The sequence below is a fragment of the Maylandia zebra genome, linkage group LG19 (genome assembly GCF_041146795.1).
Source record: "Maylandia zebra isolate NMK-2024a linkage group LG19, Mzebra_GT3a, whole genome shotgun sequence".
NCBI lineage: Eukaryota > Metazoa > Chordata > Actinopteri > Cichliformes > Cichlidae > Maylandia > Maylandia zebra.
This window is the reverse complement of record NC_135185.1, coordinates 30,278,858-30,298,785: the sequence shown is the minus strand read 5'-3', so window position 1 is coordinate 30,298,785 and position 19,928 is coordinate 30,278,858. Positions and strand designations below refer to the sequence as shown.

The following is a 19,928-nucleotide window of genomic DNA, read 5'->3' as shown; positions in this document are numbered from 1 at the left end:
CCTTACTATCTTGTTATCTCAGCAAGTGTTTCCTGCAAGCACCTAGCTCTTCTCTGGGACATGTGGTAGAGCTTGTGCTATGTTATGTCCACGAGGTATTGTTCTCCCAGTGTTTGACCATCGTAAATTAGCTGGAAACGATTTGTCAGACATGGGGGGGACCAGGAAAGGGAAAAAAACAACAGCACCATTAAAAGGGCCTTGATGTGAACCCCAGCATCGAACCATACGTGAGCAAATATGTTAATGGTTTTTTCGAATTGCTCCAATCCAGGTTATTCAGAAAACATCTCCCAGAGAGAGGAGGTATTTAACATTTTACACTTCACTCCAAAGACTACAGTTTCATGTTATTTTCTTTTCTTTTTATATTCACCCCTTTAAACCACAAGGTCAAGTACAGTGCATAGTTAGACAATAAATCCCCCTTCCTCCTTAATCCAAAGGATAATTAAAATATATACATATTTTTGAGCACTGTTTCCATGTTACATAAATAAAAAGTGTGTTTATTTGAAATCGCTGGATGAGCCACCCCTGTTTATTCCGCAGGCTGTTTTGAATTGACTATCAACATGTCCCACTTTAATGAGGGAATTCCTGTACATCAGAGGATGTCTAACGCACATCCTGGCTCGTAATCATGCTCTCACCTATATCATCAAAGTCCCACAGCGAAGCCCAATTCGAGGAAGGGGGTGAAACATCCTTCTACTTCTGAGGTCTCATGGAGGGAACAAGGGAGGGAGCTGCGGCATCTCTGATAGTTGACTCTATGAAATAGCCCCTCATGACCTCAAACAGCAGCAGAGAATTTTTGAGCGACAAAACTCATTCTGTCAAGATGTACCCAGTACCGTGTCCCTGGGGAATCTGCTGTCACAACCAATGTTCCCATGGATAGAAAGGGACCCCTCGGGATCCGGAGATTGACAGCGAGCATAGTGGGACCAGGAATTAAAGGTCTCTAAAGAGTCAAGAAGCTAGTCAGAGTGGCAAAAATAAAAACATGCTGTAAAGTATGATCTGAGCTGTGACATGGGAACCTCCCACTCTAAACTATGCCCCCCCTGGACAGTGGGGGTTAGGTCATACATGAGGACCGGTTTGCAGCTGGCTTGCTCCCTCCCTCCCTCCTCATGCCAGGCTGGGAACCAACTAAGTTAAGCACAAAACTTGATGCTAGTGGACCCTCGCATGGCTTTTTTGATTTAAAGCCAAACAAGTAACTGTTTTACAAAGTTGCTTTGATAAGGAAATGTTGCAAGGCGAGGGAAAAGAGACTCTGGCAATCATCAGGAGCACGAAAAATTACTGCAATTCAGTAAGAAAACAACTTCCCCCACTGTAAAATAACATTATTCCTGCAAGGAAAGCAGAGGGAAGTTCCTCCCTTATATAGAGAGAGGATTGTTCTCCGACTTTGATTGTTTAAGCAAAGCTAAATGTGTTTGCTTTAAATTATGTCACAATATATCACAGAAGTGCTTCTAGTTTTGTACAGGAACAAATATCGCACGCCTCTTTTGGAATGAGCGTGCATTTGTTTAGCTCTGCATCTCTCGATTTCCTTATCAGAATGCATTAATCCTTGGGGACATGAAAAACACTACAAACTGAAGCCCATCGACAGAGCAATTGACATACCGAAATTTCAGCAGAGTATATTTTGGCTATTTTCTGATTTACTTTAGGATTTCGGGTTTTTTTGGCCATATCTTTACTTTATCTAAACTATCTTTAAAACCTTTTTTTTTTTAAATTGTCCTCTTTGATTTGCAGAATTAGAGCGCATAAGGAAAGACAGAAAATACCAAGAAATATCAAATAACCTATTTCAGATACTTACGGTATTGCCACCAAGACCCAAAAGAGAAGATAGCCACCCTCTGCTCTCCTACGCCAGGCCTATTTTGACCCATCATCAATCTCCTTTAATAGCGGTTTCCATGGCACTCTGTGTTCTGCAGGAGAAGATGGCAGGATGACAACTTTAAAGTGACCAGTGTTTTGTGTGATGCTGGACAACGCTGCAAGCAAACATCGATTGGCTCCTTTCCCTCTCCTTTTGCAGCAGGTGTGTCTGCCGGAGAGACAAACAGATTCAAATTGAACAGGATTGCTGATTTGGCTCGGTGCTCTTTGGGCATCCCACGCATGGGAGGTGGAGGGTTTTTAAGTCTCAAATCTGGCCAGATATCAGAAGGACTGCAGATGCAAAATCTGGGCAGAGAATAAAATGTAAGGCACTGAAAGAGTAAAGGAAAAAAGATCAACAAAAGATTTAAGGTGCTGTTTTTTATGGGTTAAAAGAATAGTTGAACATATAATTTTAGAATATGTTCGTATATATTCTTAGAAAAAACAAAACCTTTAAACCAATCAGCTACAACATTAAAGCTACATGCTAAATTCTGTGCAAATTCCCTATTTATATATCTATTTATATACTAGCAAATCACAAGGTGCTTTATAATGCAGGGCAAAAAACTTGAAATAATACAGAGAAATCACCAACAATCAGATGACTCCCAGCAACAGTGGGAAGGAAAAACACCCTTTTAACAGGAAGAAACTGGCAAAACCGAGCAGCCAGTCAGGGAGGGGAGGCCATCTTCTGCGCCTGGTTGAGGGTGAGGAAAGGAAGACAGGACAAAAGAAATGCTGTGGAAGACAGCCAGAGTTTTACAACAACTAATGATTAAATGTAGATTGGTGTATTGAGTTAAGAAGAGACACTCAGCAGCCTAGGCCTATTGGAACAACGCTAAGGAAGGGTTCAGGATCACCTGGTCCAGCCCTAACTTTATCACAAAGGATAGTTTTAAGCTTAATTTTAAAATTAGAGAGGATGTTTGTCTCCCAAATCCAATCTGGGAGCTAGTTGCAGAGAAGAAGGGAGTGAAAGCTGAAGGCTCTGCCTCCCGTTCTGCTTTTAAATACCCTAGAAACCACAAGCAGCCTGAGAGCAAAGTGCTCTTTGAGTTCATATGGTAGTATGACGTCTTTACGATAAGAATGGACCTGATTATTCAAGATCTTTTATGTGAGAAAATTATTTTAAACTTGATTCTAAATTTAACAAGAAGCCAGTAAAGAGAAGCCATTATGGAAAAAATATGCTTACAAACTTTTTACCTCTCAGCCAGGCCTACATCCACTTCAGAATCAACAGCTTTCATAAGATCCTAGATTAATAATAATAATAATAATAATGGATACTTTATTGATCCCCATGGGGAAATTACTTGTTTTTCTCTGCATTTGACCCATTCACTCAGTGAAGCAGTGGGCAGCCCACTAAGCAGGCGCCCGGGGAGCAGTGTGTAGGGACGGTACCTTGCTCAGGGGTACCTCAGGGTAGCCGTTAAGTGGATTCGAACCGCCGACCTTCCGATCATGGGGCAACCACTTTACCTACTGAGCTATCCCTGGACAAACTAGGAATCATCATCTGGGATTTGATACTGCTAACCATTGCATCACCGTGCCGCCCAGCGGCGTGTAACAGCAGGCCGCAGCCTGATATCAGACTAGCTTTGACCCATTAAGGAATGGACAATCGAACTCTGGCGATATCTGTGGTGTCTGGACATTGGCAGCAGATCATTTGGGTTTTGTGGGTTGTTGGGTGGGGCATCTGCGCAGACACTTGATCACACTGGAATCTGGGGAGTTTGGATGCCAGATAAACTTGGAGATTTTTTTTCTTCTTTCGGGCATTATTGGTTAGTTTTTTTTAAACCTTGTGGATGGGATAAACTGTGCTGCCGGGAAAAACATGTGGGTGGAAGTTGAAACCAAGTGAATGCCACAATCAAAAGTTTTCCTGTATAACAGTGCGTTATAATGCCATGAGCAGTGTTCTTCAGTTTAACTGCCAGTGGTTATTAATGTTAAAGCTTGTAAGTGCTTGTTTTTTTTATATATATAGCAAGTAAGGTACAGGAAAACATGTAAAATGATGAATATTAGAGGTGCCTGGATGCAAATTTAGAAAGAGCCAGCCTTGCTGTTTTAAGTCATCATGCCAACCTGGCTGAAGCTTCAACTCTTTGCCTCCTTCAAAGCACTCTAAGAGTAACAGCTGAAGCTCTTTTCCGAACTTAGTGGTTTCTGTCATATTGTTAGAAGCTGCTTATAGAACAGAAGGACTGGATGTTCATCAGAAGTTAGAGGATGTTTTCTGAATATACAGCCACCCTTGGAAAACCCCTTAAACCATTCTAATGGTCATCGAACTTTATTGGTATATAATGAGGTGTCAAACTGGTCACAAAGGGTACTGGAGAAGTCCTCAAATGTCATCTTTATGGGGGAAAGAGCTAAATGGACATAATAGTGGTATAGATCTTCTCTAGAATCATTGGCTTCTAGTTTTCAAGACAGAGGAAATAGTCCTAGCATAAAACAACAGGGCCACATACAGGGCTGGTTCCTGTTTGTCCTTTTGGAGAGAGTGGCTCCTGAGTCTATGTTGCTGCTGGTATCAGGGCACAAAGGGGAAGGAGGCCTTCTGTAGACAACATGGCTCCCCTGAGACAATAATAGTAGGAACCTTCCTACCTTGTTGAGTATCCTGAACTGAAGTTTAAATGGCAATCGTTAAAAACTAATTAATCATACTCTAAAGAAATTTGAGTATGATTTCATTGTGTACAATCAAAAAAAAAAGTTTAAGAAAAACTCCACAGACAACATAATGTTGCTGATACAACACTATGGTGATACTCGAGACTTTAATTTTGTCTGTGACACAATTCAAATTGGAAATTGTGTCATTTTCCTTCCTAATCTACACCCACTTCCCCCCACAATATGGGTATCATCCCCTGGTATAACTCATAGAATTGTGAGGTTATGTCGCCGTCAGACATCACAATGTGCATTGTTCTAATGGCTGCTTCTGGCTGACAGCCCAAGAATAATAACTGAAAGACTGATACGTGAGTGATAATCTGAGAAGTGAAATATGTTCAGCTATTCTAAACTACAATGGCCATGCAAGGCCCTCAGTTTTTGCTGAACCACGTGTGAGTATTTGCTGTATTTAAAAGCATGTATGACCTGGACTACAGACGATTGCTTCTGCGTCCAGTCACCGAGTGACCCATATTGCCTTCTCTTTCATTCTGGCCTCCCCACAGCTACAACCGATACCACTACCTGTGACCAAGCAACCCCCGCACAACCCCCACCCATTCCCATCATCGACCTTCCTTTTTCACATTAAAGTAAAACCTGGAAACCATTTTGCTACTCTTTTTCCTCTGGAGCCCTCATAATGACAGGAAAGTGCTCTGGCCCCAGTGCCACAGAGAGCAAAGGCACAAGCTTGATGGGAAACTGTAAGCCTCTGCATCAATTTCTCCTTTTAGGGCTCTGTGAATTCTGTTACACCCACACTCTGCAACCATAAATTTCAAAAGATTAAATAGCATGTGGACCTTATCTTTATTTACACAATATAAAATATTTTATCTACGTAAGGGAAAATGAGAAAATTGACCCCTAGAGTCTAGAAAGCCCTAACTTCTCATGGAGGAAATCAACTTGAACTAGTTCTATAATTTTGTTTGAAAGAGAACAGTGTTTTTTCTGCCTCGCTGAATGTTCATGTGAGCACTGCTAGTGTCCGAAAAACTTTTATCCTCAAAGTGTGCACGCTGCAGGTAAAATGCAGAGAATTATAGATTTTGCGGGTAGATTTAAATTAAGGAATTACAGTTTTTTGCAATCCATTTAAAGAAGCATTGAAAGTAAGTAAGGGCCATAAAGGTTAACCTGTATAAAGACAGTCTCATATACATACATATCAATGATATGTATGTACAGTATATGAGACTGTCTTTTTTGCTTATGAATAATATGCTGTTTGTGTTGCACTAACGATGCAAGGGCCATCACCTTGCAGATTGGGACTGACTTTGCCTGTGCTTTAGCACTGCAATCACTTGCACTCTGCTCATAGCCCGCCCTGTAATCAACCAAGAGTTCATCTTGTTCCAGAAGCCAAATCAAGCTCATTATCAGAGATCATTACCGTGGAATGGTGTAATGAATCACAGATTGAAAACAAAATAAAGTTGGTTGTTTTTCTGGACAACAAACTAGTATGATAATAACTGTCTGAGATCAGAATTTTGGCAGAGTAAAAGGGATTTTTTTTCTCCTTTTAATAATTATGAACCTTTTTTCTTAGCTTACTATTCATTTTGGTTGCCCATAGACAACCAGAACACCCAAGTGTGAAAGAAGGAAGGACGCTGGTTAAAACAGAAGAGGAACACACACACCACTTCCTTCCATAAATTACCACAGCACCCACTAGATAGATATGGCTGCCTAGGAGGTCTTCTCTAGTAAAAGTCAAAGCTTTTTTGCTATCTGTGGTTTTTTACGACCGGCGTTATTGTTTGAGCCTGACAAACTCTCAGGGTCAACAAAGAGCCAGACAGCAGATAAGAGCTGTAACACACCTGCGTGAGGAAAGAAACTGCACACCCAGTAACCTGCTTCCACTATCTCGTGATGGATTAACATACAGTAGGCTGCTTACTATAGAGATAAGATACTCCTTTCTGTTTCACAATCACACTCGTGCACGTATTTCCTGATTATGGTCAAAATATATTAGATTGGGTGTTTATTTATTTCGATTTTAGAGAATTAAAACATATTGGTCGGTATAATGAGTTTTACAGGAAATAATAAAATACAGGCTGTGATAGCTTCAGATGGTTGCAATAATTAGCCAGCGGCTCCGAAACACTTTGCTCTCATTAGGGGCGAGCCATTGTCTGTCAGCAGTTAGCAACCATTTCGACTCTCTCATTACAAAACAAAGAGAGGGGAGGTAAAACAGTTTACCCACAAATCTTCCCCTGTGTGCACACTGGTTCACTCCACTTATTCAGGCGGGGAAGTAAAGCCCATCTGCTCGTTTTATAGAACTTCCCCCTCAAAACCTTCACCAGTGCACATTCATCAATTCTATTTGGCCTTAGCCAGCAGCATATTTGACCAAACACCCACCGAAACGCTCTCTTCAAAGCACGTCTCACTGAAGGCCAAGGTTGATTGAGCCGCTACTGGGTAAGGTGGCCGTTGCTTAGAATGTGAATGCAAGGTCCTTTCCTACGCATCTCCTGTTGGCTTGGCATGAATGGCTTGAGCCAAAAGGAAAAGTTGGAGCAGCACAAGCTCAGCCGTGACAGCCACAGGAGTAGCTTCACTTAAAAAAAATAAGAATGGGCAGCTGGTCTCCTGTCCTCTCGTAATCAGGCATGAGGACAAAACATACTTACTAATAGTTAGTAAGCAAACATGCCACAACAGCTTAGGTCAATGAGATTGGTACTGAATGATAGAAACCTCAGTGTTTTGTTGCTGCATGCACCAACCATCAACCTCTCTAGCCATGCTTTCAGGCACAGGTTACAGGAATGCTGAGGTTTTTCATCTGCGCTGTGGCAGGCATTATTGCTATGACTTCTTTGAGTGGTTTCTCAATTGGGTCTGTTTGAAGGCGCACCACAGGGGGCCAAACAAATACACATTAATCTACACTTTGTATGAATATTCAGATACAGCTGTCTGTGACACAGAGATAGCAGCTGGTGTGCTTGGGCCCCACAGATATCCCAGTGCCATGCCTGGATAGAAGCCGTGGCATCTGGGCCAAAATGGGCCCAGCCGGCTCTGGCAAACCAGGCCCAGAATCTGCCCAAATCCCAGAAGCAGGACAGGTTTAATATACAAGGGTGGTCAAAGTCAATGAAGGCCTTTAACAGCCTGAAGGAGATACACGAAGACACTTTCAGCACGTCACTATTTTGCAATGAATCTCTGTCTATTAACTCGCTGTCTAATGTCAGGAAGGATAAAGATGATTGCAACCTTAATCATAAAATTTCTCCAGCATCCTCTCAGGCTTGGACTTGTGTAAATCTGTGAAACTGACATTACAGTAACACAGTGTTTCCAGTGTTAGTGGAGCTAAAGGCAAGCTCCCACAGCTTTATGTGTCACATTAAATATACCACCTTGTTTTGTTTTGTTTTCTTTGAGCACATCTTGACAAAGGAGACTAAATCGAATTTATCTTAGGTGAGTCATATGGGCATTTACTTTACGTCAGCCTCTTCTTTTGATAAATCAAAGCAACAGCAGGCTGGTTTTTGAACCAACAGCTGTTTAAAACACACAACGATCACGTTTTTCATTACGGCCAAATGTCATAACCAGCTTAGTGTGGCATTTACGTTTTCCCTGATGACATGAACGCAACTTGCCCTTTTTCATTACCCGGCTTAATCTCATACTAATCCAATGATATTGCCATAATAAGTAAAACAAGTATGCTTGGAAGACAAAGCCCCGCAATGGTGACGGCGTTGGTGTGCCTGGCGTTGGCACCTCCCTTACTGTGTGCTGGCTGGCCATGACAACACAACTCCACAGTGCTGGCTGTCAGCATGCCAGGCCCCCAGAGCAGCTGCCAGGCCAAACCCATCGAGCACTAATTCAGCCAGCCACAGGGAGCCCTCCCCTCCGCAGTTTCTTCCTTCTCCAGGCCCTTCCCGTGGCTACAATCACCCCGTCATCTGTGTGCACACACCCACATTACACAATGCAGGTTTTAATTATGACAAACTTGCCAACAGCTAATAGCTCATCTTTTGAATCAAAGACTTTCTTGGGGCGTCTGTGGCTCAGGGGGTTGGGAAGCGTATCTGTAACCGGAAGGTCGCCGGTTCGATCCCCGGGCTCTCTGTCCTGGTCGTTGTGTCCTTGGGCAAGACACTTTACCCTACTTGCCTACTGGTGTTGGCCAGAGGGGCCGATGGCGCGATATGGCAGCCTCGCTTCTGTCAGTCTGCCCCAGGGCAGCTGTGGCTACAACCGTAGCTGCCTCCACCAGTGTGTGAATGTGAGAGTGAATGAATAGTGGCATTGTAAAGCGCTTTGGGTGCCTTGAAAAGCGCTATATAAATCCAATCCATTATTATTATTATTACATAAAGGGGGTGGCCAATAATTTAATAACTCCACCTTGACAACACCTTTGTTTTTTATCGTCAACTCTCCTCTCAAAGCCAACAACACAGGAAAAGAAAAGACCCATCGCAGCTATTATTTATTTCTAAATGTTTCCATAATTGCTATAATTTATTACTCAACATGATATAAAAACAGCAAAGCTGCTCAGCATCAGAGGCTCGGGTAGGGGGGTAGAAGGGGGGTCTTGCATGAGTCATTTGCATGCTTGTCTTTGACACATGTCCACCTTCATTGCACAAATCATTAACATCCCGCTCGTTTTGTCATTATCTCCTGCGAGTGAAGGTGCACCTACGGAGCCTCAGGGACTGCGGCCAGGCCAGTTGCTCTGCGGTCGGTTAAGCGACGGCCAAAATGCGGAAACATTCAGCTGGTCTTCTGATGTGATGGAGAGCTTCTGTAGTTAAATCCTGCTGTGTCCTCGGCCCTTTGGGCTGATTGTGGTTGAAAGGCTTTTTCTACAGAGGATGAATGGAGTACTTTGGGTAAGAAAAAAACAGAAAGTATCTATTTCCATCATATTTCATCCAAAATAAAGAGCTACATTTGCACCAAAGTTAATAGAATTCATCCTCTTGCTGTCTATATGAAGCGTTGTTATGTCATAGCTGCCCCATACACTGGCTACTTATTAGACTGGACCAAAGTGGTGGACTGAAGGCTGACATTCCTAAATCCTGGCCTTTATCATCTGCTCCGTCACCTGTCACTCATCTCCTGTCTGTGCACGTCTATCCCAGCTGAAGGTCACAATATGGCTGATTCCTTTGGAGAGGCCCTCCCAGGTCCCGATGCTCCACGCCGCCTGAGTAAACATGGCGCAGCAGTTCATAAAGATGCGTATTGTGTGCCTGCATCTGTGTATGTGTGCATTTAAATGAACGTGTGCTTATTGAAGGGGGTCTTCCTGAGCAAAGCTTCCTGACTGCGGGGATACGTGCATGCCACTAGTGAGGCCGGCTGAAATATTGATGCTGTGTTTTGTTCTCATTTTCGCCTGTACTCGAGAGGCCATCTGGATAGGTCGGCCTTTCTCACGTTAAATATTAATTGTCCCGTTGAATATGACCTGGGGAGAGTAAAGGAGGGTTGCCTGTAACGTGAGAAAAAGAAAGGGAGAGGAGGGGGGGCTGTAGGGGGTGGGGGAGCGGAGCACGATTCAATAGGTTTTTCCTAACAGATGGAAGACTGGCTGCAGGGATGCGGTTAGTGGCACAGTGGAACCTGATATCTGACTGTATGCCTCCCTGCCTATAAATACAAAAGGATTACATGTGGTTACATTAATAATGAAAATCATATTATTCTGTTGACACGTGTCTACACAACCTGTCGTGGCGCGGTCAGAACTGCTGATGCTGCTCATCAGTCTGGTTCTTTGTAGTGCAGCTACTCAGGTAAGACCAGCTGATTGTGTTGTTTCAACAAGCCAATCAAACAAGTCGCTTCTGGCCAAGTCTGCCACCCCAGGCTAAACAAAGTCCCAGAGGAAAGCAGTAGCAGGATTAAGCCGAGAGGAAAAATTTAAACAGCTCACAAACAATCTGATTACTGATGAGCCACTGGTCCAAACTCTGATTAGCTTTCCTTCTTTTTCAGCGCTGAGCTATATCTCCCATGATCTGAGTGAGCACTTAGTCAGCAAACATGATGATCAATTTTAATGACGTGTTACAACAGCAAAGGTTTTCATTCAACTGTCCTTTCACTTTTAATAATTAACAAGGGCCTATTAATTATGAACAAATCCTCGAGCCTAACCCCGATCAGGAGGGAAGGTGTTGTCCAGGTCGTGTCATTTTCAGAGTTGTAAGCTGGTGGGGTGGGAAGGAGGACAAACACCTTTGTTTCTGGTACTCTCACAACAGCGCCTGAAGCTCTGGTGATCAATAATGCAGCTCGGCACGTGTCTGGGTGGCTTCCTTGCCGTCTTTGAATAATGTATGCAGTTTGTAAAAGTGTGACTTTTAAAGTGCTCATCATTGTTCAGTGAGTGAACCATTTCCATTACACCTTCAGGCCTCGTGGCTCGTACTGCTCAGTCAAAACAATAAATGGTCTTGCGCGGTTGAGATCTCCATTTTTGGATGCAAAATCAACACAGCTGGACATCCTAAAGTTTGTGTTTATGTCTGTGCGCTACCTTTCCGACTTTTAGTCTAAAATTAGCTCGGCCGCATCCTGCTGTGATGCTGAAGGTGCAGTCATCTTTCCTCTCTGAAGGACATAACACTGTCTGAAGTTTGTGGGTGGAGGGGAGGGGAGGCCGAGGGGGAGGGAGGAAACGGTGACTACCGTGTGACAAGCGCGCAGTTCCTTCCTCAGAGGCCTGAGAAACAGGAAGTGCTGCACATAAGGCATTATTGTGACGGAGAGGAAATGCAAGGTCCTCTAAAATAAGAGCTCCAATCTGGTGGTCAATGACAGGAGCCTGTCCTCCATGGCCCCTCGGAGACCTGTATATCCCCCCCCCAACAAACTACAACCCCTCCACAACTTCACTGCTGATTGACGCAGATAAATATAGAGGGGAGCAAGCTCCAGTCACATAATATGGAATGAATCCTCTCTCGCTGTGGGATGGGATTTAAGAGCAGCAGCTCAAAGATAACATCACACAAATCGGTATTAAGATGATGCGATAACCCTTTTGTTCCTTGCTGAAACCTCGCGTACACAGACCGAGTAACGGGAGCGTTTCAGAGGGCTGAAAGAGGCATATGGGTACGATCCACCCTGTTGCAGGGTGGTTGCTACGAGAGAAGCAGGGCTTTGTGTCAGGCTGCCTCCCAGTTAATTAAAATCCTACATTATCTGTTTCATGCTTTCAATTAGAAAGCTTTGGAAAGGGCCCAAGCCTCTGCATGTAGATAACCATAGCAATAAGATGTGATTAATACTGGTGGGGGGCTTGCTCTGCAGAAATGCCCTGCTGTTGTGTCCATGGCTTGTTTTGATCTCTGGCAAAAATGGCTGCACAAAATCTGCAAGGCATGTCAAGCAGCAAATTAACAGGATAACATCATCTTTTTTCTGTTATTACAAAATATGGCAGGTGCTGACCACCTGTGATCAAAGCACGTCTAAAACAGCAGCAATGACTGAAGATACAGAGAATCTGTATCCCTCTCTGTGTTCCTTCTGCACCAAGTCTAATGTTTTCCCCCCTTTTATTATTATCAGTAATCAAAAGAAGTGTCAGCCAGCAATGTTTTTGCTCAATTAACAGCAGATCCATCAGTGCCTGTTTCTGCATTTCACAATCAATTAACTGCAACACAGGCTGTACAGGCAATCAATCACGCTAAGTTTAGCACATTAATGAGGTTGTGGAGTTGTCTGGGTGTACTTGGTGTTCCACCAGCCAAACCCATCATTTCTCGTCACACATGACATATTGTGACATGCTATCAGAGCATAATGTGTGCGATAAAAAGGGGGTCAACTACGACTTAAAACACAAGATGAAACATTTAGTTATATTAAACAATAAGAACTCCTGTATATTTTTATTTTTCCAGAAGCATAAATGACAAATGTCAAACAAATCTTTGCAAAACAAAACAAACAAACAAAGAACATTTACTGCCACCTACTGGCCATGCTAAGGAATTACACAGTGGAAAAGAGTAAACATTTGTGATGACTACTTTAATATCTGAATGATTGGCTCAGTGAAGATGAGATAGGCTGGGGACTTAATGTAAATTCTTCTCCACTCAAACCACAAACATCTTTAGGTGGGTTACTTTCCGAGGCCAGGTTCTGACATTTTATTCTGGAAAGGAGTCGCTTTCACACTACACTGATGTTTGAAGTCCCCAGCACTTGGGGATCTGAGTGGGTGGTAAGTGGAGAAGGAAGCCTCTTCCTCTTCCTAAGAAAGGAAAAGTGCCGTTGGATGGCTGCTCTTTCCCAAAGAGCCTTCCTCTTCCCATGAGATCCATTCGTACTCCTGCATCCCCTCTGCTCATACCTGCTGACAGAGAACAGTTGATGGACTCTTTATTGGTGAGGTCTGACACAGTGGCAGGAGCAGGATCCCGAGCATCCACAGCAGGCCCACTGGTGACCCTCAAAGGGCTAGTTGCAGACTGGTTAACAAGAAGCTCCTGTGGTGATGGTGAAGGAGATTCTACACTTGCAGGTTCAGACACATCTGGATGGTTTTTCCTTTGGTCTTCTTCTACAGCAGGTGAGGCCTGGGATGAAGACTGAGGTTTGGGGCTAAAGCGAGCCAGCAGACCCTGCTCTGTGAGTGGATAGTGACTGGAAGCCCACTCGTGCCTCTCGCGACGCATTACCTCCAGCTGCCTCAGCTCTCTGGGCAACTCCAACACACTTTCCTGTGGATACAAACAGTTGATTGGGACGGTTACTGCTAACCTTTAAACTTCTGCAAACCTCACATGTCAATTAAATACTCAAAGCAGTTTAAATCTGTGCAATGCTTGAGTAAAGAAAACGCCAGATTTAAGACCTTTACAGACACACACAATTAGCCCGCTGTGATCTGTGGATGTTATATTTCAATCTGAAATCCTGCAACACATTAGAGCTGATAAAAGGAAAAGCAAAATGTTTATTTTTGGCATTTATTTTTAACTTTTTCACATAAAGTTATATTAGCTATATTAGCTATTTCGCATGCAACGCAGGGTACTGTAAGAACAATTCAATGAAAAGTGTTGACCATGACTTGTGGACTTACCAATAACTGGTAAGGACAACCTTACCACGCTGGTCTACAATAACATTTATTTAATGATGCATAAGTCTGCGTGAGTGCAGATCATTAATATGTAGACACAACCGAGAAGACTGCATTTATCTCATGTGCTTTTGTGAATTGCACAGCTTAAAAATCATCTGAGAATTGCATCATATCGCATAGACCCTGTTTCTTACCTCAGCTATCATCTCTTTCCTTATTATTCCCAATCTGGAAGAGAAATCTCTCTCAGACATCTTGTACAAGGGCAGAGGGCAGAATCGACACTTTAAAAGATGGATGTGGGTTCTATGTTTGAAAATTCTCCCAGTTGTATAGAACTCTATAGGAAAGCAGCCCTCGGATCTTGCTCTGTGAGCTCACCAAACACTTTACTGATGACTATATTGGCTCACTCACTACTTTCGAATCATGCTGAATAAAATATAAAATCCACTTTGTGAATTCTGAGCATTATTTAGCCACCGTTATCAGCAATCACTGAGACATCAAAGTGGCCACGTCCGTCTTATACACTTTCTAAGAGACAGGCCCATACTCTGTGTTTTACTGATGACGGAGGAAAGAACCAAACATACAAATGTGCAGTTACATCTCACTAGAATCAATGCCATACATTTTTACCAGATATGAAAATACTGTACATAACATGCAGAAATGTCTTTCTGTGTGTTACTGACGTGGGAGTGTGTGAATGAAGCAGTGAAGGATAACGTAAACCTGTCCCACGCGTGAATGACAGGAAGCTGTCACTTTAACAGACTGATGAAGCCAGCAGTGTTGACTAAATCATGCGCGTTTCTATCATGTTGCCCGACTTTTGACTGGAGCAAAAAACTGAAAAGGATTATTTCTTTGAAGACAGCTAATTGTTTCTTAATTACCCACCATGCCAACATGCGCCAGTTCATCGGGCTGGTAATGGCTGCTGCTGAGGTAGGAATCAACCAGAGCCATGTAGTCTCTCATGAGCGTGTCCAGCAGCACCAGTCTGAACGGCTGTAGGTGGATCACTGATAGAGCCATCACCTTCAGCAGGGGTAACGGACAAGGCCGCATGTGCCACATCTCGCTTTCTTCCTATAAAAACATAAGCCTGTTATAGCACCAAATACCTATACAGCACAAGAAAAAAATACCCTGGATAGGTCTGTGTGGTGTACCTTAGTGAACTGTGACTTCATCTGAAGAGACGAAAGCTGGGAGGGGGGCACCCTCAGATGCAGACTTAACACCTCGTGGAGAGTACTGACTCTGTCAGGAAGGAAACCTCCCGTCTCTGAGTAGAAGCACATGACATCTGCCACCTAAAATATTTAAAGAAGACAAAAAAAATGATTTCAATCAAACAGACAAAACAGAGACACATAAAATGAAAAGAACAATATGGATAATTTAGAGAATAATCTAAAGATTAGCAATAATGTGCATACTGCGCACGTACCTGAGTGTCAAAGACATTTGCCAGCTTTACTCCAAACTGAGCGATCAGACATCCAGCAATGGCTCTGCAGTCATGGATGACCTATAACAAATATCAAACCAATATGCTACGGTAATCATAATCACTGCCATAATTTTAAGAGAGCTTCTAATGCAGTTATTTGTCACCTTTAAAATGTCCTTGCTCTCCAGGATCATAGCGAGGCCATTCTTAAAAGCCCGGGCTCCGAGTAACAGGACATCAAATAGGTATACTTTGTTTTTAGTGGCAATCTAGAAGAATTAGGTTTAAGTTATTTTCCTTTTTCTGTCCTCATGATGGAGAAGGAACAAAAAACCAAAAGACTGACGACCTTCTCACCTGCAGCCAACACAGTTGTCCATTCTTAAATACCTCAACTCCTTCTGCTCCCACACCGATCACGTGCTGTTTCTTGATGTGCATTATCTAACACATTTGGATACGGTACATGGGTCAAAGAAATCTGAGTCATTTAAACAGTAGAAAGCAAACATCAAATCAACTCACAGTAGGTCCGAACTTCTCATGAAACTCATCAACAACTACGTAGTTGATGTACTCTTCATCCTCCTCGTCATCATCTGCAAAAAGAAAAAGAAAAATCCTCTCAAAAGTGAGACGTTCAAAACAAATGTGTAGCTCAGGGTTGTCTAACTCACGTTACCTAGTGGGCCGGACAACCTTGTGTCAATGCAAACGGCACATGTAACCCTCGAGACGACTCAATATGAGCAAAAAAGGGTAATTTCAACACTACGTCAAATTCTTTCTGCACAATAAAGAAATGCTGTTGTAATAAAGGAAAATAATCCTGTCAGGACATCTTTTTTGGCTTAATTTGTAAGAAACAAACAACTGTGTTTTCACAACTGCATAAAATTATAGAAAAGAATCTGGTACCAGATATTCCTTTAATTATAAAATTTAAAGTTTTCAATAATTTACTTTGATTTTTTTTTTCTTTACCGTGAGTAGAAAACAAGCAAACATGTAGTTTAGGTGTTCATCTATTACTTAATTACTTTGGTGTAGTATAAATGACCATTAGCATACAGGCCTCCTTCATATTTTCCAAAGCTTTCCAAAGCCCATTCAGGACCCCGGGCCTTAGGTTTGACACCCCTGGTGTAACTGGTTCATCATTAGCTTTAGTGGAATAAATGAACTCACCCAATGTGCCTGTCTTCCTGTATGGCTGAAACTTTGCTACATCCAAGTGGTCCTCTGGTCTGTGATGGTGAATATTTCTGTGCACAGTTTTGTACATTGAAATTTATTACAAGCCAGGACAAAAGGCATTCTCACCAAAAGTGGCACCTCATGCATGTCTTACTTACTCACGGTCACCGTTCCCATCACTGCTAAATTCCACTGTTGAATTAATTATATAAAAAGTCAAGCCAGATATCAGAATGGACAATGAAAGAATACTGTGCAGCTTGGTACAAACCTGTTCAGGTATTACTTTTCATGAGTGAACTCACCATTCAGAATCTCATGGCCAAAGAAAATGTTTGTTCCGGGAAACCTCCAGCCATCACTACTGACAACTGCAACAAACCAGAAACCACAACTATCTTTCCAAGACACTAATATAAAGTATTTAGCAGTTTTACTCTCTTATATTACAGAAAGAATTCATAAATAAAGTACAACATTAATTAAAAACATCTAACCGTCCGCCAAAATCAAAGCTTTGTTGGGGTAAATACGTTTCACGACCCCGAAGAACGATGAAGTCTTGAGGATCAATTTGATTCTCGCTCCCTTGAAGTAAGTCAGTAGTTTTACATCATCCACAACCATTTTAAATCATGTACGAGCTGTTTCAAGCGAATAAAACAGTGTATTTGTTGATTTGGAGATATCCTTATCCCCAATCACCGGTTAGCGGCTAGGCTGTTAGCTGCTTGCGATTAGCGCGCTGGCCGGGAATGTTGCGTTCATGAGCTCGTCGTTACTTAATTGTTCGAGCGCCTTGACTCCATAAAAAAACATCACCAGATAAAAAACAACTAACACAGTTTTTAAAATTACATTTACGGCTATCGGAAACTTTGCGTAAAGCAACAAACCGATTTTTTTTTTAAATTTTATTTCTGACTGTAGGGACGCTCTCTGGGATTAAAAAATGTTTTTGTTTCCCATGACAAATGAAGGTAACTCCACAAGTCAGTTATGGGTCGTGCTTACGTATTTCCAACATTTTAAAACAAGGATGACAGAGTATTGAGGGCAACGAGTGCCAAAATTATTATTATAATTTTTTTTATTTAATTAAAATGGGAAATTATTAATTAATTTAATATATAAATAAATGATTACAATTATGTTATCATCATTTAAACCACTTGATAAATTATTTAGTACTCTATTTCCATTTTTAATTAATTAATGACCCATTTAATTCACTATTTAACAATTCAGTTGTTAAATTCACTCGTGACCCTCCATAATCACGAGTTCAGCTCAATTTTCGTCAAATGAGCATAAAAACCTCGACAAAAACAGCTGCTACAGAGGTTGGTGGTCAGACCCAAGTTCAATTAATCTCCCTGCTGAAGGGAAACTGTGATTTGAAGAAAAGAGCTTGTCTTCTCCTGGATGGTGATTGATGTATTTGTACAAAAGATGCTGAGGCTAATTTCCAGTACCTGCAAAAGGACATCATCCTCTCAGCTGGACAGCAGATGATTCAATATATCCACCAGGGGGTGTCCACAGCTCAACTATTGAGTTAACGGCTGCAGGTCCAAGGTATTTGACTCTTTCTTCCTTGAATGTGACACTCTGTGACATCATTTACACCAGTGACCACTGACTACCAGAATAGCAACATAGCCTACTTGATGTACTGTGTGACTGTCGGTGTCTTATTTTCTTTAATCATCAAATGTCATTTTCATGTTTCAAAATTTGCACATTCACTTGGAGTGCATGGCAATCAACAGATATACCTAAATTTATCACATGTCTGAAACAGTGCAGCTTATCAAAGAAAAGTACCTGGCATGTGTTTAAAAGGCTACCATTTTCTTTCACATCAGGATCCTTTTTCTGTTTGTTTAAGGTTGGGTGGAGACTCAGAGAGCAGCAGTATTTTCAAGTAATAGAAAATTAGTGTGTGTGTGTGTGTGTGTGTGTGTGTGTGTGTGTGTGTGTGTGTGTGTGTGTGTGTGTGTTTTATCTCAAGCAGCACATTTCTACAAGTAGCACTGGGATAAGATGAGTGAGAAGTTTGCTTCAGAAGTGCACTTAGATGCATGGGGGCAAGTTGTAAAGGTATCACCAAGCAGTCCGATAACAGCAGAGACACAAAAAAGGGTGCAGATACACTATCTTATCACAAGCAGCCAGCTGGTCTTTACACATATTCTCATGACTTCACTCTGCATGAGCTCAAACTAACACATGAACCCAAGCTGCTGGTCATCTGTAGATGGCATGCATGTAGTCGTCTATTCAAAGGGAGGATATTCCGGTGTGCAGGAAGCAGAAAACCTTTTGACCTGAGTAATCCTGGGTGTGTGAGTGAGAACAATGGACCAGTGTGTTAATTTTCACATTTAAAATAGCCCAACTAACACACACATACACACACACAGAAAAGTACAAATCAATTTTTTTTTAAGATTATAGATAATTAGATTAAACCTGCACAGTTAAAATGAATACAGACAAATACATAATAACTGGATTTCAAAACCTTTTATACTCATACCTGTCGTCAGGCTCATGTGTTTAAATCCGTTGATGTGGAGTTAATAGCGCTTTGATGCCAGTCGAATTCACTCAGTCAAGGGGCATGATTCACATTGCAAGTGACGTTGATAAACACGAAAAAATCTCTTGTCATGAACAAGCATTACAGAAGGAAACAATAATCATCCACTAAGATGTTTTTAAACTCCCCCTTTTCAGGTTCAGGCATGCACCTTCCCCTCACAGCCATGCTGACTAAAGGGAACTACGTACAGGGAGTGGAGATAGGTTTCATGACAGAGATGCCTCAGCTTTTCTTACATCACAGTCTTCACAGATGTGTATGCATCCTTCTTTTATGGTGTTGTGAAAATTCAAATGCAAAGCTCCAGAGCTGATTTAGTATGATTTGGATGATCATTTGTTTATCTGTTTATGACAGGGGGTAGAACTAGAGGATCAAACTTCTCCAGGCTTTCTTCTTACCTTTAACTTGCCAGCTGGCCTGAGTGTAATTTAGAAACCAACTCAGGTACATCCATTTCTCACTTGAGGAAAAATATCTCAGAAATGGGCTTCAGTTTAAAATTAATGAGACTATTTTCAATTTAAAACGTTCAGATCTCATATAATCGTGGCCTCTGGAGTAAAATGTGAGCAGCCATAATCCCCATATCTACGTTTGGATGAAGGTGATAAGACTTCCTAAAGCTCCTGAAAGATTTCAGGAAACATCTTCTTTGGACCACCTACAGCACAATAACACAATCCCTGATTTAAGCTGTAGTGGTAATGGAACCTGCAACCTCTGTTATCTGTTAAAGGAAGATCCACCCTTTCCTGTTGTGCAGAATGAACAAACAACATCTTTTAGTAAACCAAAGGAAGAATCACATTACGCAGTGATTATCCAGAATGTACTCATATTAAAGGGATATTTTAACCTCTGGTTATGTGAATATAATG

The 19,928-nt window shown here is 42.0% G+C and overlaps 1 protein-coding gene across 1 annotated transcript; it reads right to left on the bottom strand.

The window, feature by feature from the left end:
- Positions 1-12,535: 12,535 nt before the first annotated feature.
- On the bottom strand, positions 12,536-17,227 carry exd1 (exonuclease 3'-5' domain containing 1). Its single transcript, XM_004540737.2, has 11 exons — positions 16,937-17,227; positions 16,745-16,810; positions 16,598-16,631; positions 16,431-16,507; positions 15,768-15,841; positions 15,600-15,686; positions 15,407-15,511; positions 15,240-15,320; positions 14,959-15,102; positions 14,684-14,875; positions 12,536-13,409 (listed from the first exon to the last, which is right to left on the bottom strand). The coding sequence occupies exons 1-11, from the start codon at positions 17,064-17,066 to the stop codon at positions 12,864-12,866; spliced, it is 1,536 nt and encodes a 511-aa protein (XP_004540794.1). The 5' UTR covers positions 17,067-17,227; the 3' UTR covers positions 12,536-12,863.
- Between the last annotated feature and the right edge of the window lie 2,701 nt (positions 17,228-19,928).